The sequence below is a fragment of the Gopherus evgoodei genome, chromosome 6 (assembly GCF_007399415.2).
Source record: "Gopherus evgoodei ecotype Sinaloan lineage chromosome 6, rGopEvg1_v1.p, whole genome shotgun sequence".
NCBI classification, from domain to species: Eukaryota; Metazoa; Chordata; order Testudines; family Testudinidae; genus Gopherus; species Gopherus evgoodei.
Window position 1 is genome coordinate 38,873,076 of NC_044327.1, and position 27,419 is coordinate 38,900,494.

Below are 27,419 nucleotides of genomic sequence, written 5' to 3' on the forward strand. Positions count from 1 at the left end.
GCTCAGCCTGCTGCTGCATACCATCAAAAATCAGCTCACCTGCCACCTTTGACACGTGTGCCGTAGGTTGCCAACCCCTGCTTTATACACTAGTAAGGAGATGAGCATATTACAGTTGTTGGAGGGCTCTTATCAGGAGTAACAGGCTATAGGAAAATCAGTCAACATTTTTTGTTCCTCTGATGAAAACTGGACCACTCCCTGCCTCAAACCAAACCTGTCACTAATAATTGTCAACAACTTAATTTTCTGTTTTTGGCTAAGATATTGATTTTTTTTAAAAAAATATTGAAATTGGATTCAGGATTGTTAGCAAGAATTTTTGACAAACAAAGTTGTTGAATGACAATCTAAATGGCAACACAGTACGGCTTTCATGCTTGGCTCACCCCCCAGCCCGCTGGTCCAACAGCTGCAGTAGAGGAGGAGATAGGTGGAAAACTACAGGACCCCAAAATCCATCTCTTGGGGTGCAGAGTGGCAAGAGCAGCAGCAAACCCTCAGGTCCAATCACACGCCAATGGGCACCACCACCAGCCTTAAGGACCATGGTGAGGTTAGCACAGCATCTGATCTCAGGGACAGGGCACCCATGGAGCCACAGCAGCTCATCCTGCCCTGTGCAGCACCCCCCGAATGAGATGGATTGCTGGCAGCTGCCAGCCTGGGGGAGAGGCGCTCCCCAGCTAGGGTGGCCAGATCCAGATGTCCTGATTTTAGAGGGCCAGTCCCGATATTTGGGGCTTTGTCTTATATAGGCAGTGTGACATTCCAATTCTGGCTGCCTGCCCAGGAAGTGAGTTACTTTCACTTTCATTCCTCAGCAAGCAGCCAGCCAGTCTCCCTCCCTCCCAGCACTTCACCCAACCTCGCCCTGACGGAGGGGAGGGAGGAGAAAGAGAGGGGTGCTCCTGGGGAGGAGGGAGAAAGGAGGGGGTGCTCCGTGGGGCAGGGGGGAGAAGAATGGATGTTATGGGAGACAACAAAGGATACTGGTTCCAGAGCCACAGCCTCACCTGACCTCAGCCGGGGGGAAAGAATCACACTCACAGGTGAGCTCCTTTCCCAATCCCCACCCCCTCCCCCTCCCCTTCCCGGAGACCCCAGCAGCCAATCCCATTCCTCAGACTGTGCTGCATTCAGCTCTCTCTAGGACCCAGCAGCCCTGCTTCTACACTGCCTGGGCTGCCTGGAAAGTGGTGCCCCCAGGCAGTGTGAGGCCTTACGTCCCGTCGTTGCCTATTCTGCCTATGCCTAAGGACGGCCCTGATCACACTGAGGAGATTTAAACTTCAAGACTCCTTATGAGAAATGGAAAGGGAGGTGGATATTTTTTGCTGTTTTTAAAATTAAATAGGCAGCTAGTATTGTTTTTTAAATTATTTTGAAGAACAAGTTTAAGCTTTGTTGTACCATATGTTGTTTGCCTGAACTGCTCAAGACCTGAATGCTTGTGTAGGAAGAACTCTTTGAGTTGGCTTCTTAAATACCTTCATGCTGTTTCACATCTGACACTCCTTGATGAAACATAGGGGCCTTGTCTTATAACTGGCTTATTCAAAGTGATACAAGCTATGAAAGTGAGATCCTGGAAGAGTGTTGCCATTTTCATAATGTAATAAAAATACTGTAACAATAAATAATAATTAATAATACATAGTGTGTAATAAGGATATCATAAAAATAAATTTTATATTTCCAAGATCACTCCTTTTATAATTTATACTCAGGAAAAGGCGAAAATCACTGGAAATATTCATTTTTAGGAGGGCGTTCGCGAGACTTGACATTTTAGTGAAAGGGGTTCAGAGGTTGTTAAAGTTTGGGAACCACTGTCCTAAATGATAATTTGGCAGTTGGCCCACTGAAAAAAATGGTAATTTTAAACAAAAATAAAGTCAGAGACACAAACGGACACCCTCTCACAGAGCCACTGCACAATGGGCACTCCAACCCCATGACTGGAGAGGCCTGCATAGGACTTTGTGTAGGTCTTTTATAGTGTAGAGTATAGCAGGGCCTATGCAGCAGCAACAGATCATCTGACCCCACCCTGGAACCTTCTCCATGCCCGACTTCCTCCTTTTTCCAGTATTCTGACTGCAGGGGCTGACACAGAGTAAAGATCCACTCCACACAGGGGATGTTCATATACATGAACACACCTCTCCAAACGCCTCTTCCCTCTCCCCCATCCCCCTCCATAGCCTCCCTGCCCCATTCCGATAGAAAGGTTGTCAGTATTGTGTGAAATATCCCACCCTGATAGCAGGTATTGATCCTGCTGGGGAATAATAAGTAACTTCTGTTCAATCACTGAAGCAGGTAGCCTGTTATATAGCTTATCCAAATATAAGGGAATTGGAAGTGTCTCTTTAGAAAGAGAAGACTTAGGGCAGGGGTGGCCAGCCTGAGTCTGAGAAGGAGCCAGAATTTATCAATGTACATTGCCAAAGAGCCACAGTAATACGTCAGCATCCCCCAAGTAGTTCCCCCACACCTCTGTTCCCCAGCACCTTCCGCCCACCAGCAGTCCTGCCGATCAGTGCCTCTCTCCTCCCCGCACCTCCCGATCAGCTGTTTTGTGTTGTTCAGGAGGCTGGAGGGAAGTGGGGAGAAAAGAGGCATGGCAGGCTCAGGAGAGGGAGTGGAAGTGGTGGAGTGGCGGCAGGACCTGTGGCAGCTGGTGTGGAATTCTCTGAGGGGTGTGATAAAAGTATATAAAATAATGAATGGTTTAGAGGAAGTACATAAGTAACTTTCTTCCTGTCTCATAACTCAAGGAGATAGTCAATGAAACTCAAAGTTGGAAAATTTAAAACCGATAAAAGAAAATACCTTTTCCCATAATACATAATTAAAATCAATGTCACATGATGTCATTGAGGCCAAAAACTTATCAAGATACAAAGAGGACTGGATATTGATATGGATAACAAAACTATCTAGATTAGCATTAACTATTTTGAACAAAAAAAAGTTTTGGAAGGAATATGAAACCTCTCATTTGAAGTTTAAGACAAGCTAACTATTTATGATGAGATGTGCATAGGGAGCAGATTATCCCATAACTGAATCATTGGGTGCTAGGGATTGTCAGAGACAGGATACTGAATAGATTGACCACAGGTCTAATTCAGTATGGCAACTCCAGTTTTCTATGTAGATTCAAGCACTAATAGCCTTGTCCTGAGCTCAGAGCTGCAAGTTATATGAACCAAAGCAGAATAATCAGAGCATAAAGGCTCTCAAATGGAGTTCCACTAGATCCTGCAATCCTTTGAAATATGCAGACCTGAAGAAGAGCTCTGTGCAGCTTGAAAGCTTGTCTCTGTCACAAACAGAAGTTGGCCCAATAAAAGATATTACCTCACCCACTTTATTCCCTTAATATCCTCTGAAATATGCATTTAGGACTGATACGTCTTTTATATCTGGACTAAAAGAGACCCTCACTGGGAATGTGTTTTGAACTACAGCTGAGAGGTCTCTGACCTCTGTCTATTCATATGCCTCCCTCTAAAATTGTCACATAAACAGTAAATTTATTGAATGCAAGTTTGTTCATAACACAGTAGAAATAAACCTCTCCTATGAGACCAGACCCAATGCCTTGGGAAGCCACTAGGTGGAGATGCCTCTCCAAAGCTTTCCTGCAGCTTCCCCAGGCTTTTCTCGCTCCATTGAATAATCCTGCATCTTCCAGTCCCTGCCAGCAGGTGGAGCTGATTGCTGCCATCATCAGTCTGTCACAGCTGACTGCCTACTCCTCCTTCACTGCAGATGGAAAGGACAGGTCCTTCCAGGTACCAGAGGCTGGAGGAGGGATATATACAATGTCCCCTTGTTGTCCTTACCAGCTGCTGTCCCGTGGTAGCACAGGGCAAATGGATCTCCTGGCCAGGAAGGGGCCGTTCAGTAATGACTGCCAGACCCCACGTGTCTGCAGTCTGCAGTAACCTGAGGTCAGGGCCACACTGCAGGAGGCAGAGTCTGAGAATGGAGCAGGCAGAGTCAGGCTGGGGGATGCTGTGGGCCAGCCCGGTCACGTGCACCACGCCCCCTGCTAGAAGTAGGCCTCGAAGTGGCACGGCGCATAGTCCAGGTACTTAAACTCAGTAGTGGAGATCTTTGCTTGCAGGATGAGACTAGATACCCCCAAAGAAGTGAGAGGCCAGAGCGAACCAGCTGATCTCAGTGAGTATCTCCTCCTCAGTGCAGGCCTGCTCCTCGTGCATAATATCCTTGGGCCTCTCCAGGTCCTCCCAGAGGTAGTGCCGAATGAAGTGCAGCTGCTGCTGGCAAGGAGGGTAGAGTCTCCATGGAGGTCTTGTACAAGGGCCATGTGTCCTGAGTGTAGTCATAAACCCACTCACAGAAGTGACTGCCAATGTCGAAACCCCTGCAGTTTTAGCTGCTGTACTCAAAGTCAGTCAGCATCAGCTTGTCAGGGGTGAGAGCGGGATGTTCCCTTCCTAGACGTCATTGTGGCAGAAGACCGCAGGAGGAGGGCATGGACTCCAGCAGCTCCCTGAGGCTCCTCATTACTTTCTGAAGGTTATAGGCTTTGATATGGTTGAACAACTTCAGCTGGGCTTGCTGGGTGAAGGTGAGCTCAGCTTTAGGTACCATTCCGTGGTCCCAAACAGCTCAATGGCTGTGAGGTTACTGGGATGGCTGGGGTAGTCTGAAGGGCTCTGAGGATGCAGGAGTGCTGGGGTTCTGTGAGTGCAGAAGGGCCGTGGAAGAGCAGAGGTGATGATGAGCAGTTGGATGCAGTTTGAGGTGGCAGAAGGGCTATGGAAGAGCAGAGGTGGGATTCAGTTTGAAGTGGCAGAAGGGCTGGGGATGAAGTAGGAAGAGATGCACCACACAGCACAGGAATGGAGATCCCCATGGGAAGAAATGAGAGAAGCCTGTTGGGGGAGAATGGGAAAAACCAAATGGCTTTCCAGAAATGAGGGGGAGAATGTCACAGAGAGAGAGAGACAAGTTGACATATTAGGGTAAGAAAAAGCAGATGTGAAAACCAGGAAAAGGTACCAACAAAACCAGCAAATTGTGCTCTTTTAATCTTTGCCTCAAATAAAGTTCCCAAAGGGGAGTGAGGACAAGTTTTCACATCTCCTTTATTTAGATGTTACTAAATGTACAAATGGACATCTAGGTATACTCCACAGTTGATGGCTGGGTTATGTACAGTAGCACAGAGCATAGAAGGAATACTGTAGAATATACGCAGGATATACGGTATTATACCAGTAGATACACTCAATTATCTCAAACGTCTCTTCCAGGGCTAAATGTTTTATGATTGATTTGGTGACATTATTTTACTTGATCCTTGTAGGGGCCCTAAGGATTAAGAAAGAATATTAGAGAGGTCAAAGGATAACATTAATGGAATTGAAATGGAGGTTACGATTGCTGTTGGTTGAAATTTTCTGTTTAACACTTTTTTGATGAAAAATGACCTCTTTTCTAAAATGAACATTTTCCCAGAAGGTTTTTTTCTTTTGAAATGTTCTGAGGGAGGGGTCAAAAAAGGAAAAAGGAAGAGAGAGAATGGGTACAGAACAAAAATCCAAACACATACATGTTTTGGAAAAGTGTTTTTTCATTGAAAAATTTGAAATTTCTTGAAGAAAATACTGAAATGTGTGTGGATTTTTGTTTGTGAAACAAATCTACAATGGGTATGTGTACACTGCAGTGTAAGTCCAGGGGGAAGAAGGAAGGCCTCAAAGCCCAGGCTCCAGCTGAGCCCAAATGTCTACACTGCAATTTTACAGCCCCCAGTGTGAGCCTGACTCGGCTGACTTGGGCCAGCCACAGCTGTATCATAAGTCTTTTATTTTCCCTTGTGTGTTTCGAGATCTTCTGTTCAAATGTAAAAAATCATGTGTTACCTATTCTTATTTAAATATTTTGATGCTTTGTATTTACCCATTATGAGCTATTATGTGCTTGAAATCATATGCAAAAGTCCAATTTTATCAGCCCAATTTTTGAACTAAGATTCTTCAGCTCCTGGCTTTGTGTTATAATCTTTTGTAAAGTACTGTCAAACTCTATGCGTTAGCAGCGCTCACTACTGTGTTCATTTAGCTCTGGTGTGACTGAAGAAAATCATTAAAAATAACAAACCCACATCCAAAATCAATTTAATATTACATCCATTTAATAATGTCATTTTCATTAATGAATATTAACAAAGTCTATGAAATGAAAGTTTTTTAAAGACTTCAGTAAACAGAAAGGTATAGAGTAAAACTCTCAAAAGACAAATATTATTGTGATAACTCTGTGAACTCTCACATAAACAACAACACATCTCTAAACAATCAGTGGCTTTTTTCTTTGGTCTTTGGGACAATGAACTCAGACAGATTTATTGATAGGATGCATTAAACCATTTAATAAGCCAAAGTCTACTCTCAGTCACACCAGGATTAATCAGCAGTAATGCCATTGAGTTAAGTGATGTGCCTTGGTATGAAAAAGAGCAGGAATTAAGCCATTCATTTTTTTAAGTGCTAAAAATGTCAAAAAAGTAGATAATTCAAAAGTGGGAGGAGGAAGATATGAATGTTTTGGCTCAAAGCCTCTTTCAGCAACTTACAAACAGTAAAGGATATTTTTATTTCAAATGTCCAGTCTATCAAGGCTTCAGTTGTACTGAAGAAACTAATGTTCAGCATATGTAGGAAAGAGGGAGGAGATATTTAAATAAGCATTTTGGTATTAACTTTAAAGTTCTATAGAAAACACCTAATTCGAAAGAGAAAAATAGGAGTAAAACACATTGATCTCATTAATCTCAATCTCCACAATGAAATAGAAACCTGTATTTAAGAGAACAGGAGTAGTTGTGGCACCTTAGAGACTAACAAATTTATTTGAGCATAAGCTTTTGTGGGCTGCAGCCCACTTCATCGGATGCATGTAGTGGAAAATACAGTAGAAAGCTTTTATATATATACATACACAGAGAACATGAAACAATGAGTGTTACCATACACAGTATAAGGAGAGTGATCAGATAAGGTGAGCTATTAGCAGGAGAGAAAAAGAACTGTTTGTAGTGGTAATGAAAATAGCCCATTTCCAGCAATTGACAAGGAGATGTAAGGAACTGGGGGGGGGGGAATAAACATGGGGAAATAGTTTTACTTTGTATAACGGCCTATCCCCTCCCAGTCTTTATTCAAGCCTAGTTTGATGGTGTCCAATTTGCAAATTAATTCCAATTCAGCAGTTTCTCCTTGGAGTCTGTTTTTGAAGTTTCAGGTCTGCAATCAAGTGGCCAGGGAGATTGAAGTGTTCTCCGACTGGTTTTTGAATGTTATAATTCTTGACGTCTGATTTGTGTCCATTTATTTTTTTACGTAGAGACTGTACGGTTTGGCCAATGTACATGGCAGAGGGGCATTGCTGGCACATGATGGCATATATCACATTGTATTTAAGAATGGGTTGTGTGGATGCATGATCAAACCTGTACATTCAACTTTGACAAATGGGAAGAGAATTGTCATTCACAGAGAATTGTTTGATAAAAACAAACAATGTACAAGAAAGAAATGATTATTAAACTGGAAATGAGTACGTTTCAAAATTAGTGTGCTGGAAATAAATATTTCCTGCTGAAACAATTACATCTGAAAAATGCACAGTTATATAGGTGTGCTATTGTTGGGAAGGGGAAAAAAGGGAATAAAATCCAAGCAGTGCTATATAAATCCCAAACTGTCCATTCATTAACTTAATAATAGTTATGGTATTTATTAAATTTCTAAAGAAACAGTATTTCCCGGAACCGATTCCAGCCGTATGGATGTGAGCAAGCAGGATGTGAGCAAGAAGAAAACCAGACAGAAAAACAAATCACGATATATTTTTCTTAAAAATTTGTACCACATTTTATTAATCACAAATTAATTCTGAAATATTTTTAAAAGATTTTTTTTTACCAGATTGCTCCCATCTCCTAACAACAAAAGCAGGAACATGAAAACCTTGCTTAAAAAATGTTTGCTGTGCATATAAATTCCATGCTTATGCTGAAGATTAGTCTCATATTAATTATATATATAACATATTATAATAATAATAAAATAGTAAATTATTGAAACGTATATTCAGTAATCTATTCAGAGATTTTTCCTAACTTTTTTGGAATAAATTATTAATATAAAATGTACACAATATAATTTTAAACTGACTTGTCAGTTTGGTTAATGTTTATAAAAGGGAAGGAGATCGTCTGTGATTATGGGCTATAAACATTGATTGCCTCATGTAAATATTGTTGTGTTTTTATATCCGATTTATGTTAGTATTTCTAAGCATGACTGCTTGAATAGCTGCTTTAATGAACAACACTTGTAAGAACATCAGATCTTTTAAAAGCATTTCCATTAGAAAGAAAGAAATGCAAGTGATGGGAAACATCCTAATCAAACATTTTACAATTTACAAAATCTAGGTAGAAGTCTGGCACAGACAACACAGGCTGAGAGGGTTTCTCTTGGTCAATAATATTGTCCATCATGCATCCAGAATTGTAATCTGGCTTTTTCATCATTAGGTGTAACTCAGCTCAGATCCCAGTGCAGATCAGGACCACACAGTAAAAGATCATCATTCTGGTACTGATTCTCTTCTCACTTTCACCAATTTTGCACCCGTGTAGTTATGCCAGATTTAGACTTGAGAGGGGAATCAGGGCCATAATTAACTTCCTGTCCTCCACTACTTCCAACATATCTTTTTCTCTTAGATATATCAGCAGATAACTAGAGGAATAATTTTGAATGCAAAAAAAAAAAAAAGATAAGTAAAGCTTGAGATTCTACTAGTATATCAGGAATTTTAATAAAAGGATCATATTTGCTTATTGGCTTTCTTCTTAATAGGAAAATAATTCAAGCTTTCAGAAGAAATAAAAGCATCCCTTAAAGAAAAAGAGCTGCAATTACTAATCATAGTTCTTTGTAAAATACATAGTGATCTATACCTGGGAGGAATTAGGTCTTTGCTTCAAATCCCCTCTTAACAATGGAGGCCCATAAGTATTATTTGAAAACAAAACTGGGATATAATATGTTTCCCAAGTCATGGCAAGAATCTAGTGAAACTTTTAGATTTGAAAATCTTACTCCAATTTTTACATACTGGCATTTTAATAATATAGTATAAACTCCCAGCAATCTCTGCTTTCACTATCTAACAGCCTAAGTTCTTGATTCTGATCTACTTACATCAGCTATAAAGTGGTATCATTCCGTTGACTTTAGTGGGGCTATTACTGATTTTCTAAGTACTGGTGTAAATGAAATCAAAATTACAACTGGGCAAAATATTTCAGACAGTTTTTTTTCCTGAAAAAAATCAGATTTGGGTCAACTGAAACATTTCCAAGTTCATGTCAAATTCACCGAAGTGTTTCAGTTGAAAACAAACACAAAAAATTCTGAAAAAAATGAAATATTTCATTTTGACAGTTTTGAAATAAAACATTTTGATGTTTTTGATTCAAAATATTTCATTTCAAATATTTCTTCAATTTAATTAAAAAATGTAAAGATGTAAAAAGTCAAAAACAAAATGAAACTTGTTTAGGTTAAGCAAAACATATCAGTTGACCCAAAACAATTTTAGTTTTTTAATTTTCTGTTTGCAAAATATTTGAAAAATGTTCATTTCAGGTTGACCTGAAACTATTTTTTATTTTATTTTGGCAAACAAACCTAAAATTCAGTTATTCACACAACTCTAATCAGAATCAGACCCTAAAGTAGTGTGGTCTCCTTAGTTCAGATGGAGGAGTTACACATAATATCATGACTAATAATGAGCATTTCCAGAGCATTTTATGTGATCAGTGTACTGTACAAACAATAATTAGCAGTATAATATTTATCACAAACCCACTTCTCTGCGTACACTGAGTAGATTTAATGGAATGAAACTGTGCAAGTTAAGTGTCAACTCCAGCAGTTTTTAATCAATGAAAGTTTTTTTATCAGTAAGAAATGCAAGACTGGCTTCTATAATATTAACGATATAACATGTTTTCAGGAATAACCTGCAATGAGGTTCTAAGATTAAAACAAGGACTGCAACGTAACCTATTTTAACAATTCAATAACTAGCTGCTAATGTATTTATTTCATATCACTTAAAAGAAAACTGAGTTTCAGTAAAAAGATTAGTTGAATAGTCATTTATAAGTGTCATGGCATACCAAATATCCCACAGCATCATTACATTTCCATCTGCTGATGTATAAATTATCAATGAAACAACACATTTCAATCATTTAAAAAGTCTTATTATTTACAATGACAGTTAAGTACAGAAAGCAACCTATTTAAGTATAACTCAACTTGCATTATCAAGTAGATATACCCAATAAATCCTTTGGACTTATTCAGTATTAGTAGAAACTAATTCAATTCATTTGCCTACCTGGCAGCCGTAAAACAGCTTTCAGTGCAGGGGTTCCTTCATCAGGCAAAGTAGCTGATATGAGGAGTCCAACTCCAGCAAAGCTTTTTTAATAAAGCATTTATTCCAAGAACAATCCTAGTTCCACTGCAACAAGGGCAGGGTCACACATGCAACAGAAAAAATAAACAAACAGCAAATTCACTGACATGGGATTGCCCGGAAAAGATCAGCTCCAGTTCTATTCCATCCAATCTTCTGTGACTAACAGGAGAAAACATTAGGCCTTTCTCATAGCCAGTTTTTTTTTCTACTGAGTGACCCTGTTAACTTCAAATAAATCCAGTATGAAAAAGGCAGTCCTTGACAGAAACAAGCTTCATTATATGGAAAAGCAGAGAACAGGCCTTCATGTGACAGGTCTCTTTCACAGCCAGTTCAAGCTACCTTCACTTCAGCCAAGTTCATCATGAAAAGTTGCAACACAGCCTCTCACAACCAGCTTCTATTCTGAATTAAAAAAAACCCCAAGATGCTGGAACCAAAGATGTGGGGAAACTCAAGTAATGCGATCAAACAGAACACTTCCAGGTGCAAGCACACATGCACACTTGGCCTTGGTCATCTTGATCATCCAGTTCTGGGTCCCCTGGTGGGTAATCCACCTGAGAGCTGGTCAGTTCACTCCACAGCTCTCTCTGATCTGAATAACTGTACATTCCAACACTTTCATCTTGAATTTCTTCTATACCTGGGATTTCATAAACTACACATCCTTTTGTGAGTCTAATTTCTGGAGCTGGCTTATTAACTGTGAGGGTATACATTGTAGGAAGCAGTTCAGTGACTGAGAATAACTCACTTTCTGCTAGATTGTCTCTTGTGTTATTTGCCAGCAGCTGACAGTGACTCATCAGTTCCTTGTTGTTTTGGGGCACAATTTTTCAAACAGCATTTTTTACAGTACTATGTAATTATAAGCTAGAGCTAGAGATTTGTTGCTTGGCAACAAGTTTAGCAGTATGCTGACTAGAATCATCCTGGAGAGCCTCAACTTAATTTATTCCTTGAATTCAGATACATGAGGGATTCACAGAAAATTCTAAGTTTGTGTATACTCTCTGGTTTAATGAAATCTTGCCTTATAATTAACCTGAAAAATGTGTTATTCTACTTATTCACATTATCTGGTTCCCCTATAAGAGTAGCAGCAGCAACTAGTTGTTTTTCAGCTTGCTTAAGATTTTTGTTCCAAGTAATAAGATAACCAACAAGATTTGCAACATGTACCAGGTTACTATAAAATGAGTATTTAATATCAACAGTACAGAAACAACTGTAATAAATACCATCTAGTTACATAGCAAATGGACCTTAATTTCCAATTGTTTTGCTTAGACTCAAATGAACTACTTAACCTCTGAAAGACAGGATGTGATTCATCTTGTGAGGTTATTTCCTGCTATAGCCATTTTAACACTAGATACAATTTTAGCCGCTCATCTGAAAGTTAGAGACATTTACTTCATTGTCACTGCCATGTATGTGACCAAAATGAACAAACCTTCATAAATGATAAGTACAATCATGCCAGACACATGGTTCAGAGGATGGTCTTGTCTATGTTCTCACTAGCCTGATTTGGCTACTTCTTGTGAGCTTTTGGCTCCAAGACCTTCAGAAGAATGAGGATGGAAATTGATGGACACATGTTAAACAGTCCTTCATCCTCCACTGGTCTGAAAATGACTGAGTGAAAGGGTGATATGTAATATGACCATTTCACCATATGTCAGCAAACCTAATTAAATCAAAATAATTTCCCCACTGCATAGTGTATTACCATCCACAGGGAAATCTTCTTTAGTAAATATAATCTTAGATCATGTTTATTTTTCTCACATTCCAACTGGGGAACCTAAAAATACCAGGAATATAAAAGGTATTAAAATATGTGCAAATTACTAAAATGAGTGCAATCCAAACACCAAAAAAGAGTATAACATTTCATCATTTTGGACTCTTCAGGCCTAATTTTGATCTAACGCTGGTCTAAATCTTGATTTGAAATCAGTGTAGTTACACTGATGCAAAACTGGTCTGAGATAAGCAACAGACCCAAATCTGTGCTAACTGCTTAGAACTTTTTCACAGCCCTCTGTGCCCCAAAGCTTGAAGAAGAAAGGTATAGACAGGGCCCTTGTACTCTATGGCACAACCTTTACATTTTGTGGCAGGATTCGGTGAGGATGTTAGCAGAAAATGCCCTTATCCCCTTCCCACAAATCACACACAATTGTGGCTCATAGCTGGAAATCCTCATTGACATAAAATTCATCAATAATTATTTTCAACAGTATTTTTTTTTTACCAGATGTCTCAGCGCCAGTCCCTTGCTGTTGGCCCCTCAGTGTTGTTCAGGCATCTACCAAAAAAACTCCTTTTGCACGTGTGCCAATTAATTCCCTCTCATGAGGAAAGCTGGAGAGCAAGAGGCAGCCTCAGGCAGGTTCTGCCAGGTCAGGGAGCCAGAAAACAAAATGTCAGTTGCTTGGGAGCAGCAAAATAAAAAATTTCATGGTAAAATATTGTATTCTGTGGCATCTTGAAAAAATACCAGATTCTACAGCAACTGAATCATGGGGCCCTAAATGAGGTGGGACAGTTCACCTATCTCACTGTGATTGTCTTAGCTCTCTGCAGGCTCAGACCATGTCTACATTAGAGACCTTACAGTGATACAGCTGTACAGAAGCAGCTACGCTGCAGTAAGATTTCCTGACTATCCGCTTTATGCTGACAGGAGAGAGCTCTCCCATTGACATAATTAACCCACCCCCAACAAGCAGCAGTAGGTATGTCAGCAGGAGAGCATCTCCCGCTGACATAGCGCTGTCCACACCAGCACTTCTGTCGCTGTAAATTATGTTGCTCAGAGGGGTGTTTTTCACATACTGACAAAAGTGCTAGTGTAGACATAGCCTCAGGCAGTCATCACTGCATCCTATACACTTAGTTCACAGTTTTAAGGATGTTGCACAATCAAAAGGGATAACAACATGTTATTTAAATGAAAGCTGAGTTACTCACGCATAATTCTGCAACATGGGGTGAAACACAGTATAAAGTTGGTGACTGACTAGTTACTAGATTCGTAGGCCTTCGGGTATAGAGTAGTGGCTTGCAAGACAGAATTTTTTTTTGTTATGATTAGTCTTTTAGATAATAGCTTCTTGAGAGGCTTGATGTTAAAGAATGTCAAATGTCATTTGAAAGCAAAACTTGCATCTTAAATTATGATCTGTCTGATAAGTATATGACTAATTTATACATGGGAAAGATTATTAATGGCTTGACAGTGTCACTTAACTTCTTTTCAAGAAGCAGGCTTGAACAGTGATAATTACAGTCTGAGAGCCTATAAACTCCACCTGTTCTGCAGGAGAGAGGTGAATAAGTGCCAGGAGTAGGGTAACCAGACAGCAAGTGTGAAAAATCAGGACGGGGGTGGGGGGCAGTAGGAGTCTACATAAGAAAAACCCCCAAACATTGGAACTATCCCTATAAAATCGGGACATCTGATCACCTTAGCCAGGAGTATGCAGGGGAACTTGCTGAGTAAAACAAACTGTTCTCTACTTATTTGTTTGTCATAGGAGGCTAACAGAAATGGAGAAAGTGAAAGCAAAGCAAATTGTATTTAACTGTTAAACAAAATGTATTTGTGCTAAGTGGCTACCATTGGATTCGGTTCTCATGCTGGCATAATTCCATATAATGTGAATGCAGTTGCTCCTTATTTTGATTTAAGTTGTTTGACATTAAAGGAGACTCAGGCCCTTCATTCTGTCTACATTAGCACAAGATCATGACTAGAGGCACAGCCCTGAGCATTGGATTGTACATAAATTGCACCATGCAAGAGTAACCCAGGAGGCATTTTACGGAGGTGGTCATATTTTTTTTCCATTTATAGTTTTTCTTTTGTCAAAAAGAACACTGTTTTAAAAAAATTGTAGAATTTTTGCATAGTTTTTGAAGTTTCTGGGGTTTGGATGAAAAAAAATCAGTTTTAAAAAAATCAAAAAGTTCTTAGTTTTCAGTTTTTAGTGAAAATCTATGGGAAAAAATAACATTTTTCATTTCTTGTGTTGTTTTGTTTGGTTTGGTTTTGGGTTGGGAACTTCTTAATCTCTCTTTTGTGCCTAGGCTACCATGTATGTCTACGCTGGCCAGCAAGAAGGGGGAGGGGTCATAGCCGAGGGCTCACCCATTTTTGCCCCTCTCACAGAGGAGAATATCCTAAGAGTAGGGGCTGCGCTCCAACCAGCCCTCAGGTCTTGATAGGTCAAGCAAGGGGGTGGATGAGGAACAAACGTCCCTACTTAGCTAAATAAAACAGGAGGACAATGTAGCTCTAAATTAAATAGTTGCATATCTGATTATTGTATCTGTGTAAGCTATACTGCAAGGATATCATATGTACATAGAACATAGGAGCACGTTAGAGCTCCCCTGACATTTTGCACAGAATGGTCTCACATTACACTAATGTAGTCATGGTGGGGCAATAGTCATTTTTGTCCATCATTTTGTTTTCCTTTTTTCATGAACACATCCATTCAAGTAATGTTTTTTATGTCCCGGTAGAAAGAACAGTTTGCTCAGTAAAATTGTGAGAAATTATGCATTGTGAAAAACATAATTTTCATTGAAAAAATGTTATAGATTTTGGTTCATAAATCTAGCCTCCCTCTCACCCCCATACCATATCCACATGCACGTGCACACGCACACACCTTTCCTTCCTATTTATTTTGATAATAGTTCACTAGCAAAAGGGAAAGATTTTCCACTCATTTTTTCAAACATATTTAGATTTAAACATTGACGTGAACAATCCTCTGTTGGGCAATGAGACTGTGAGGTGAGAAATAACTCCAGCCAGTGATCATACAGTTAACTTTAGTTCATTTTCATAATCCAGAACTATCAAGTATAATACTGTAACATTTATTTTATGCATTTCCCCCTCATATTTTAAAAGAGTCATTTCCCAGCTATAAAGTCACAATATTACAGATGGTTTTTCCAAAGGGCTCAGGCCTGATCCCCCCGCATTTCTGTATGAACTAGCCTGATCAATTTTTGAAACCTTTTTCTTGTGAGGGGAAAAACAATGAAAATGCCAACAATCCTGCCTCAATTAGACCTCCGTTATTTACATTGGCAAATGTGGAGGCCAGTGTCTATCTTGCCTTAAAAATCACTGAGTGTCTTGGATAATTATCAGTAAGTGAGAATGTATTTTTAATATGTGTGACTATATGGAGAATAAGAATATTGGTATAACATGGTCTAGATAATACTTAGGCCTTGCCATGAGTGCAGGATGACCTCTCGAGGTCCCTACCAGTCCTATGATTGCTGCACAGGGTTCTAAATGTCTTGGTATAAGAAAGTGGTGAAAGAGTTTGGTTAGTTTCGTTCTGGGCTGAACCAATGACCACTGACTCTCACTGATTTTAGTGAGCATTGGATCAGGCCCTAAAGCTGTATAGTTGTCCTGGCCATGATTTCTGTACCAAACCAGTGACAATTAGGAGTTTTCATAGAAAAATCCTGGGGCCTTAATATACACAGCCCTGTACTTGTTTAGTTTTTTACACCTGTAAAAAGTGAATGTAAAATGAATGTAAAACCAAATCAGAATGGTAACATTTTACACCTCTTTTCCACATATGTAAATGACCACATAAGATACATGGCAGTGGAGAATCAGGACCATAGTGTTTGTCACACTTTTTTTTTTTTTGCTATACAGGTTTATTTAACGATGATAGGAGATCTCTAATGTAGTTGTAATTTAAGAATGTATAACATGCTTTATCAGATCTAACTAGACTATCTTTATTTATTTTTAAATTACTAATGGCAGCTATTTAGCACTTTTCAAATGGAGAATAATTTAATAATATAATAATAATTAAAATATTCTGTGCCAATAACTTTCAGGTTTTAAACTAAAATTATTAGTTCTATCTCTTTACCATGTCAAATGAGCAGCTTTATTAATTGTGTATATTTTAACTCACACACAGTTTCTGTGAATGCTCAAATGCTGATGACTATGGATGTGTTCAGATGTAAAGATGTTTTCGTGTGTGCAATGAGTATTTGCACTTACTCATTAGCAGCACACACCTCTGGATGTGCAAAGTAAGTACAGAGTTACAGATATACAAGTGCACACCAGTGTGTACTTACAGGAGCTGAAAATCAAGCTATATGTCCTCCCAGGCATGTCTTTGGGGGCAGATTTATTGAGCGCATTTAGAAAGAAAACCTTTTTTTCCCCTCACAATACTACATGCAAAAAACCTGTTGAAAATTGTACCTGGATGAGAGACATCTATCCAGAGATATTTTTAACTACATGAAGGGAGAATGATTACATATTTTCAGCAAAATATTTCCTCTTGGGAAGTTCCAGATCCCAGAGCCAGTGGCTGTGGTGTAAGTGTGCTTTGTATTAAATCTGAAAGGAGGTGATCTATAATCTCACTTTCCTTTTTCCTTCCCCAACCCCTTCTCCCCTACCCAAAGTCTGGTCTCTGGTTTTGCACCCCTCCAGCCCCCTCCTGTCTTTCCACTTGCTCTTCTGAAGATGTCCGGGATGGTTAGGATTCATCAGGTCACACCTCAGCCTGTCAGGACACGGCGCCTCCTTTGCCCTGCTTCAGCCCATCGCTTCATTTCATCTGCAAAGAGGCTGGCGACGAGCTGGCCTCGTTAGACACAAATAACCACAGTGAGCCAAAGGCAGAGGGCAGTTTCCCTCTCAGTTACCTGTCACATCCCCTCGGCTTTTGCTAAACCAGCCAATGCTTTTATTAACCTCAGTCAGAGCCCTGGCAGAGAGACAGACACAGACAACAGAGCTTTGGACAAGAACTCCTACTTTCAAGATGATAATGACTTGAAAGCAGAGGAACCCCAAATCTGGTCTTCTCCTCGCTCCAGCCTCATACCCATCCTGATAAATCTTTCCTCATCTACCCTCCCTTTCTCCCCTTTTCTGTCCTGACAACTCACCCCTCCACTCTCCACTCCTACTGAAACTCCTCCCTCTGCTTACCCAGCCCCTTTCCAACAGCTCAGATTTGACCCCTCTCCTGTGCCTCTGAATAGTTGCTTTGCAATATTTTCCCCCACTCTCCGAGCTTGACCTGGTGCCTTGAATCCCCATCCCCTTCTTCCCTTCTTCAGCCTCACACTACTCTTTACCTCACCCTTTTACAGCTTAACTCTCCCTTCTCACTTGTCCTTCTTCACCCTCTCCAGCCTGAAACCATCTTCACCATACTCTCATAGCCTGACATTTCCTCCTGCACCGTTACCTCCCCTTTCCAAGCTTGACATGGCCCTCTTGTCACCCAGCACACTTATTCCCCCTTTCTTGGCTTGACACTCCCTGTCTTTCCTCAGCCTCTGCTTTCCCAGTCTGAACATCTTCTCACTCTGTCTGATTTCTCCTTTGAACAGTCAGTCTGTGGTGTATTTTAAGGGGGAAGCTCTCCTCTCTGGTATGTGTTATTGCCTGTGTTACAACTGCAGTAGAAACATTACTGGCTCCTCTTCTGCTTGCCATGAGGCTTGCATTTCTGGCACTGGAAAGAAGAGAAAGGAGATACCGGAAGGCCCAGCCAGAAAAGTGTGTTAGTTAATTTGATGCCTCCACTAAAGTAGAGGCTAGGCACGGAACATGTTCCTGTTAACACCCACAGCACACACACATGTGTACACACACATATTGGTCCTGATTCTTGTCTCACACCAGTATAAATCAGGAGTAGTCCCTCTAGTCAATGAAGTAACAGCAGTGTAGAACTGGTATAACTGAGTTTAAAATCAGGGCTACTGTGTTTATGTTTAAGATCACCAGAAGCTTAAATTCATGCCTAGACCTAGGAAGTCTTCCAAAGAAGTGGCATCAAAAATATATGCTTTCATATAACTGTTTTATATCTTATACAAAACTATCAGTGCATAGAGATGTAATTATAGTAATGAAAGTTGAAGATTAAGATTTCTTTCTTTTCCACAAATGTGTGCGTACACATACACACATACACACATTCTTGTAAGCCGCAAATTATGCCCACTTACATCTTAAAAAGCATTGTGTGTGAGCACTGCAATTAGATCCTTCCATCCTGACTTTTTGTTATGTTGTATATTTTTAACTGGTATCATAAGGAAAGGTGGCTTTAATTTTTGGTTAGAATAATACAAACCTGCCATTTTGCTGGCAGTTTAGAAGAAGTTTAAAAAAAAATAAAAAATGGTCAGATACCACTTCCTTCCATGAACATTTAGCAACTATAAGTAGTATTTTGGTTGGCAAAAATAAATGTGGCAATAAATCATGTATTTTTTAGAGATGGGTGCAAGGTAGGAACAGCTGCTGATGGGATAGCAATATCCAGATTTTGGAATCTGAGCTGTTCCCCTGTAGGTGCTTAAATACTTCCTAACAAGAAGCAGGAATCTAACACAACATTGGATTTGATATATTTATTTAGTAATTTTACAGAATGTCTTTGTCTTTTCTTGGAAACCATGCAAACATGCCACCTCCAAAAATGCAGCCTAACTGTATCAATCTGTTTTTCCCCTTTCTCCATCCCCTTTAAATTGTAATTCAATCCCTTCCAACTCATGATCTCTCTTCTCTTCCTAGCTTCCCCCCACCCCCCTCTCTCTCATTAGTTTAACTTGAGTTAATTAGGAAGAGAAGGCAGCCCTCAATCTGTTATGTGTTAAAATAGAACAATCCAAACAGAGAGGCACAGACACAACTATGTGATTTCATTGTCTACGGGAGACAGAAAGCCAGTGGGGCTTCTCTTATCAAGACTAACATCTTCCCAATGGTTAATCTAACTGGCTTTAAAATGTCCCACAAATGCAGATCTAGGATAACAATCTTTCCATATTTCCTTTTTTTCCATTTCATCATAGGCAAGAATGAGTGAATTGGATTGACGTGGAGGTGATGGAGGAAGAGAAATGGTCTACACGTCAAAATGACAATGTATATTACATGGTTAACAGAATGAGTGGTACGTGCAAAAGCTGTGGGTATTTTCATCTGCTCTGTTGTATAATAAGCTGCTTTTTCTCCCAAGTGTATCATCAAGATCCCTCCCAATTCAACGCAGATTAAATGTTTGCTTGAAGGATCTCTTTCTATGAGTAATATCACTTGATAAATGTGGGATTGAAGTAGGAATCTAAGTATTCACTTGTTGCTGTTACTGCTTTGTGTATATATAGGGGTCATGCCTGGTGTTGTGACTGTAGTGTTGATCACAGACCTGAAGGCAGAGTGTGCTGTGGAAGTGAAGTTTAGCAGATCTGGGAAATCAAGCTCTGGTTGTAAAGGTAAGGCCTTGGACTCTTGATTATCTGAGTATGGTACATTTTGAATTTGATAAGATGCATGTTCCAAGAAGAAAAGCATAGTAGTACACATACAAAGTAGAATGTTTATAGTGCTTTAGCCCTCCAAGAAATGTTATGCCATATTATATGAGCTACCAATATTTAAGTTTATAGCAATGGTTAAATAAAACTGACAGCTTTGTGTGAAGGTGTGCAAAATTTAAGATTGTAATTAGTGTTAAAATTTATTTGTGAAGTACTAAAATGCTTAATGCAGATGCAAGTATCTTTGAAATTTAAAAACATGTCAATAATCTTTGACATATGATATGCAGGACACAGACTGAAAAATCAGGGACATTTGCTGAGAAAAAGAGAGAGAGACCTTAATTGTTTAGGAAAATATTTTGCTTCCTCCCCCACCCCCCCAAACATGATTTTTAAATGAAACACAGCACCAGAATGAAGAGGAAGAAAGGGAATTTGTAATGAGGAACAAAGTGCAAGATTCATAATCAGACCAAATAAGGGCATGAAAAATAGGGAAATCTAATATCTCTTTTGAAAGGCTTTACTGGAAGTTTGCTTTTACTAGATTTTCAAATAAAATCATGTTTTCTTACAAAAGTTAATTTAGGGCCAAAGTGTGCTCACCTTATTAAAGAGTTTGCCCTTTAAATTTACCTGATGTTTTTGTGCTTTATACAGTAATTCAAAGTTCATCTTCAAATCCTTTTTTTGTGTAAAATATTTTATATCTATTGCTTGAAATATTTTCTATTAATAATTCTATAAAATTATTATTAAAAGAAAATACTTCAAGTAATGGCTCTTGACTCAATATTAGTAACTAGTGGCAGATGGTATTGTCTTGTATTTCCAGTTGCTCTTTTCTTACTATAAGTGTCTTAGATCACAGTGTGAAATGTTTTTAAACAATTAATTGAAATATTAGAAATTACATGTTGGCTTAATTTAAAAATCAAAGAGATTTGAAACAACAGAGTAGGTAAGATTAAGAATTGTACACATTATTGCTATTTGATGTCTTGTCAATTTCAATGAAATGTCAGTATGCTGGAGAGTTTGTAAGAATAGCCATAACATACAGATATATGGATGTATACTTTGTTGGTTTACTCAAAAAGTACAATAAGTATTAAAATATTAATGTCCATTTACCAACTCCAAATCTCTGGAAAAGCAATCAAGGTTTCCCCTTTTGTAACATTGTTCTTTATGGAGTTTACTTCTTGTGTAAGATTAATATGCTGTGGATCCCTCAAAATTGACTTTTACTGGAGTAGATATCTGGCACTATGTGCAGCAGATTAGACCCACAAGTCCCATTACTGTTCATTGCCTTTGCCCATGTCAGACTGCCATGCAAGGCACCTGAAAATGTACCATTCAAAGCATAGCATACATCTCAGTATAACATACAGAATCCTTGGCTCCCAACAACAGTCACTGAGGGAGGGGTATAGAGACAGCATTGCAGTTGGAGAACAACTTTAGAACATAATTAGCTAGCACAAATGTTTGTTTCTAGTCAGTTAAATGGAGCTGCTGTAGAAAAGTGTTGTTATTTAAGAGAGAGAAATGACAATCTAAAAGATTATGTAATTTATCTACTATAAAATTTAGGCCTGATTTTGGTTTCTCTGCACACTTACAACTCCAGCTGAACTAAGTCTGGGATTGTTCAAGACATACAGAATGCAGGATCGTACCCTTTTATTTGTAATAAACATATACCATACTAATTTCAGAATAATGTTTGCATTTGATTAGAGATATGTTTTTTTTGTATGTCAGAAAAATCAACAGTATCGGCAGCTTTGTGGTGTTGTCTGTCTAGCAGCAAAACCTAGAACACTTACAGCTCCCTGTTCTTTATAATTTGTCCTTCACATCCCATTATCCTATTTACACTGCTTTGTACCAAAAAAACAACACCCGTATGTCTAGTGGATAAACAGATTTGCTAGTAGAAGCTGCTTCAAATGATTCAGTTGTGCTGGTAGGTTACCCCCTATGACCCTGAAGCTGATGAGTGTATTGCAGTGGACTTTACATTGTTAGTTTCTGTAACATTCGATAAAGTTCAAAACAATGGTATTTTTTGTACATAGTGTTATGCTACAAGTTAACCATTGGAGAACTAAAATAGTGATTAGTGAGTAGAAGACAATATTTATTTTGCTTTTACTGAACTGTGTGTGTGTGTGTGTGTAGCCTGAATGTTAAAACATAACATACATATACAGTGTTAACACCCATAGAATTTTGCAAGTCTAAGAAGTCAGGGGAAAGGTATTGAAAGCACAGTAACAACAGAGTCCAATGTTCAAGTTGTAGCACCATATTTCTTAACTAAAATGAATATTTTGTGTTAGTTGTGTAGTACATCAACAATAATTAACAGATTCCATTTTATGCACCATTTCAAGCATGTACAGTATATTTACCACTTTGTCAGTTTCTTCAAAGGTCAGAGATATAGTCGGTGATCTTAATGACTTCTCCAACTTTTTAATATTAACAAGTATGCTGTCAAGGGGCTTGAAAATTCAAAGTTTTCCATAAACCATTTCCTACAAACTGGAATATTTTACACTGATTTGGAGTGTTTTATCTTCAGCAGTGTATATTTTATCTTGCAACCTATTGTCTTTGGCAAGGATCTAATGAGGGAAATACCATTGTAAGTTTAAATGCAAAGAGCCTGATTGTCCACTTTATTGCACCAGCATAAAAGCATTGTAAAAGAGTGGATAATCAGGCCCAGGGATCGTCAGATCATTTCCCCACAAGTCCAGTGTGTTTTCTTAGAAAACAGCATTGGCTACGCACTTTTCAACATGAAGTAGGCCTCTTGTTAGTCTTTGAATCTGTTTTCTCCTTGCAGTTGAGTGGTGTTTTCTTCATATCTGGAGGGGGATTACAGACTTGGACACACGAATGGTATTTCATGGTCTAACAAATAAAACAGTGGTTGAAAATATGAAAAACTGGCTGCAAGGTATGTGCACGTACAGGGGATAACCACACCCTAGGCAATTGTAGCTCCACTGTACTGACAAAGTGTGCAGTTCAGGCTAATATCCATATTTTATAATAACAGTTTCATCACATGGTGGGTAACTTCTGCAATGCATGCGACTTTCTTAAAACAAACCAATACCTAATGAAATTTTAGTTTTTAGGACTTCTTTATGGGAAATCTGTGTTAAACGGGTCTGACGTATTTCTAATTTTAAGCCCTATTTAGCATAATGTGATTATTACCAGTAGTCTTTTCACCACTTTCTATTTAAAAAGATAAATCAATTTTTTTAATGATACTTCAGTGAAAAGGGGAGTTTTCCTAATGGTACAGTAGAGATGCAGTAAAGAGAAAACCACTATAAAGTATTTTATCAGAGGGAAATTTGACTACTATGTGTTGATGGTGCAGACAGATATCTGACAATTAATTAATTTGTAGGACAACAAAGCAAAGAGTTTCTGTGCCCATAATGGATTTCCACACTCGCCAATGTACTTTCCTTTCTTTAGCTTGGTCCACCACATATTAACAAATGCCAAACAGATACATGTTATGTAACATAAGATCCCATTACGACAAATGTTTACTACAAGGCATAGCACCTACTACCATGATTGCTCATGCTGAAGTTCCTCGCTGGCACTCCGACTCCAGGTACACACTAAATAACATTTCAGTACACAATAAATATCTTTAATCAATTACTATGATGATATTTAAGTCCATTCTTGGGCATGAGGATCTATTCTTTCCTGTTTTTTAACATGCACTATCATTACTAATATGTTTCAAATTACTAAGTAAAGTTTAGTGATCTGAAAACTTTTTTCTTTTCACATTGGAGAAAATACTACAGTAAACTATTTGATTTTCTGATGTGTGGTTAGATTGGGGGAAATTATTAAAATTATTCACAAAGATTGCATTTGGCAAATGTGAAATAAACATGTATTTATGAAAAATATTTCTCAGATACTTAAGAATTTCACATTTTCCAAACAAAATATCTGTGAATAATTTTAATTATTATTCTCCTAGTTCTAACCACAACTCAGAAAGTCAAAACAATTTGATATTGTACATAAAAATAAGATGTCACTGAATGAGTCATCTATGTGTATCATTCAACTATCTTTACTTCTTAATTCAGTATAAAATGCAGCACTGAGTATTAATTTGACCAAATGAGTTTGAAACTTGTTATTAAAACTTTATTGCATTAAGTTCACTATTATGGTTCTCATTCTCTAAGTTAAGGACAAAACTCCCATTGACTTCAATGAGAGCAAGATCGATCCTTCTATCTCCATACACAAATGAATATTTTAAAAAAGATGCATCATTGACTTTCATTTAAATTAATTATTTTTACAGCCATGGCTGCCCTGAAAATGCATGATATACTTATTACAATCCAATCTAATATAATTTTCACATAATATCCTTTTATATGTGGTATCACAAACAGATTTACAGAGGGAGTCAGTCATACAATTAATGTTATTAAATACCATATACACTTTGCTTTTCCAAGCGTCTTATGTTGATTATCCTTCCACCCAAAATCTGTGGTCTCTGATGAAACACGTCTAATTGCATTAGGTGAACCGAAAGTACATGATACAATTCTCAAAAGACTGAATGCTCTTGAACTATGAATACTATATGCAGCTATAAATTTGCCTAGTCACAAAGCAGCACTACCGCCTAGTTTTACAATTGTTCTTACTCTTCATTGCACATTACGGCACTTGAATGTTGTAATTTCCTCTGAAAGAATGGGCATTTCGTAGTTTTACTAAGTACAATCTTGAGTGGGTAGGAGGGAACAGCAAGGAATTCCATGACTTATTGCATAGATGTGCTGGTATTCCATTAATACCATCAGTAGGATCGACAATCCTAATGAATAAACAACAAATTGTATAGAGGGAAAAAAGTATTCAGTGCAGAGAATTTTGATTTCTCTATGTGATTAACTGCATCATGCAGTCATATCTGTGTAAAAGTATTATTATTGTTATTATTTCTACAGCTCTGTAAGTAGATAGAGCCCCTTACAGACACATAAACTGAGAGGTTTCTGCTCCTGAGATGAGATTTTACGCAATAAAAGTTAACAAATTGTGGAGTGGATAAGTGGAAAACGATTATGAGAGTGACAGTGTAAGGTCAGATGTGCTTAGTGTTGTGAATCTATTTTGTTAGCTTCACTTCTCATGTTTGAAAATAAATGAATACACATATTTGACTTGGTGGATGGTGCAAGCCAAGTGAGATGGTAGCAAAGAAAGGGTGCCAAAAGAAGAGAGTCTTGTGGAGAGATTATAAGGTGCACAATGAAGTAGTATGGAAAATGGGCATCAGGCATGATATTCCAGTCCCAATGGAGACTGCACAGGAGGTACAGAGCTACTTGTGTGGGAGAGGGGGAAATCACAGCTAGTAAGTCATGAGCAGGGAAGTGATATGAGACAAGATATAGCTGTGGGAAGATTTATTGAGGGCCTTATGCTAAGGGGAAGAAGTTTGAAACTGATGCAAAAGGAGATTGGGAGCCGATGCAGAGACCCAACAATGGATATGATGTGGTTGGAACAAAAAACAAGGAAAATAATTTTAGAAATATGTAAAATATGCTCACAGTTGTCTTCCAACTCCCAGCAAATATTAAGCCTTACAGTGATTTAATTAGCTTTGGAAATATTAGCATATTTTACTTTTATTGGCACAACCTGGATGTTCCAGATATATGTGTACTGAATGACACAAAGGTGATAAAAGGATCTGATTATGCTCTCATTGAAGTCAGTGGGTGAAGGATTAATCCTGTTCATTAATATTGAAACATACTTAAATATAATAGACAAATATTCAGAGCTAAAAGTAAGAATCCCATATTGCCTATTGCAATCTGTTTTTAACATTTTTGTTTCTATTTATAGCTTAGGACATATACAACCAATGTTCAGTCTAAAGTATATTTCAATCCACTATATAGCATATCTTCTGTATCTCCTCAGGCCCTTCTTTGTCTTTATTAGCCTCAGCAGTTTCAGTTTGCATGGAGCTTGATAAACCTCCCACCACACACACCTTTTTCATTTCTATTTTGCTGGGAATTTTCAGGTATTAATCAACTCCAAAACTCCAAGCGAACCTCTGCTGTATCTGCAATGTCTAACTTGGTTTTGAGATGAAGTCTTTCTTATCATCTATGTGAGGAAAAAAATTTTGTGCAAAACCCATTTCCAAGTTTGTAAGAAACAGTGGTTTATGAGCCACTGCAAACCTAGGCTGAACTTCAGGTTGGATATGAAAGGCCAAATTCTGCTCACCTTACTCTTGCAAAATTCCCACTGCAGTTACTGGGAGTTCACCAAGATGGATACGACATGGAAGGTTCATGCAGCTTTAATCTTTATCATCACTTTTTACCCTGACACATCACCTAGACTATGTGCCACTTGTTTTCAGGGAAGCATCCCAAATTGTTGGGAATCAAAAGAAACTTAGTTTTCTGGAGAGCGCTCTGTAACAACCTCTGGCTCACTTTTGCCTCTCTGTTTGCTCTACAATTTGCTAATTCTGCAGGTAAATTACTTTTTGATTATTATCATCATCATGATCAGGGGCTATGACTTTGGGTTCTAATTCAGTTAATGTATAATTCTTTATATTTTTTATAATTATGTTTAGTATAACCATAGTTATTGTACGTACAGTATGACATTGTCTGTTACACACACTCAAACCATAAAGTTGGTAGTAGGAGATAGTGTGGATTCTACAATAGACACTGTTGTCAGGAACTTAGAAAAAAAAATCATATGCACTGAAACTTTATAAGCATACACTGATTTTTCTTGGGATACATGAACCAAATATTAAATGAAACATTGACGTTTCCAGTGCACAGCCATCATATTCTCTCTCGTGTACAATGATGGAAAACAAGGAGGCATTAACTACTTTGTTAGCTGATAAATTTAATAATCAAACAAAAATATCTCTCTTTTCAGTTCAAACATTTTGAAGTATAGTAAGTTCTTAAAGGATTTGTTTTAGGATCAGGGTTTGTTTCTCCTCTTAAGATATTTGGGCAGCCCCCAACCAGATAATGTTACACACAAGTGGCAATAAAAGGATTTAATTTACATTCTTGATTATATAGATTACGAGTGGCCTGAATCCATTAGTGACCAAAACTTGCCTCAGAGCATTATTCTAGCCAATATTATGTACAATTTAAATAGAACAGAATGAAATATACAGTGTGAGATTAAAAGGTACGCTCATTATATAACCATGCATTTTATAGAGAAAAAACAATTATATATTTTTAAAAATATATATAAAAATAAAAAGTAAAGGGGAGAAAATATTTATGTTGCAAATAAACAGCTGTCTTAACATTTGGAAAATGTCTGTACCACACTTTTCTTGTGAATGAGTGGACTAGGTAGAT

General features: G+C 38.2%; 1 protein-coding gene and 1 pseudogene across 3 annotated transcripts in view; one reads left to right on the top strand and one right to left on the bottom strand.

Annotated features, from left to right (window-relative positions):
* The first annotated feature begins 1,031 nt into the window (after positions 1 to 1,031).
* ALDH1A1 (aldehyde dehydrogenase 1 family member A1) overlaps positions 1,032 to 27,419 on the top strand; it is an 88,490-nt gene continuing 62,102 nt past the window's right edge. Inside the window, exons 1-4 of one of the 3 annotated variants that reach the window (XM_030565836.1) lie at positions 1,032 to 1,052; positions 19,477 to 19,577; positions 19,792 to 19,899; positions 22,811 to 22,924. Coding sequence is in view for 1 of the 3 variants with exons in the window: in XM_030565835.1 (XP_030421695.1) it covers positions 23,562 to 23,605 (44 nt within the window). In the remaining 2 variants the exon portion in view is untranslated. Of the gene's footprint in view, positions 1,053 to 19,476; positions 19,578 to 19,791; positions 19,900 to 22,810; positions 22,925 to 23,546; positions 23,606 to 27,419 lie in introns of those variants that run through there. The other 2 variants (XM_030565837.1, XM_030565835.1) reach the window with 2 other exon arrangements.
* LOC115653102 lies at positions 4,045 to 11,356 on the bottom strand (annotated as a pseudogene).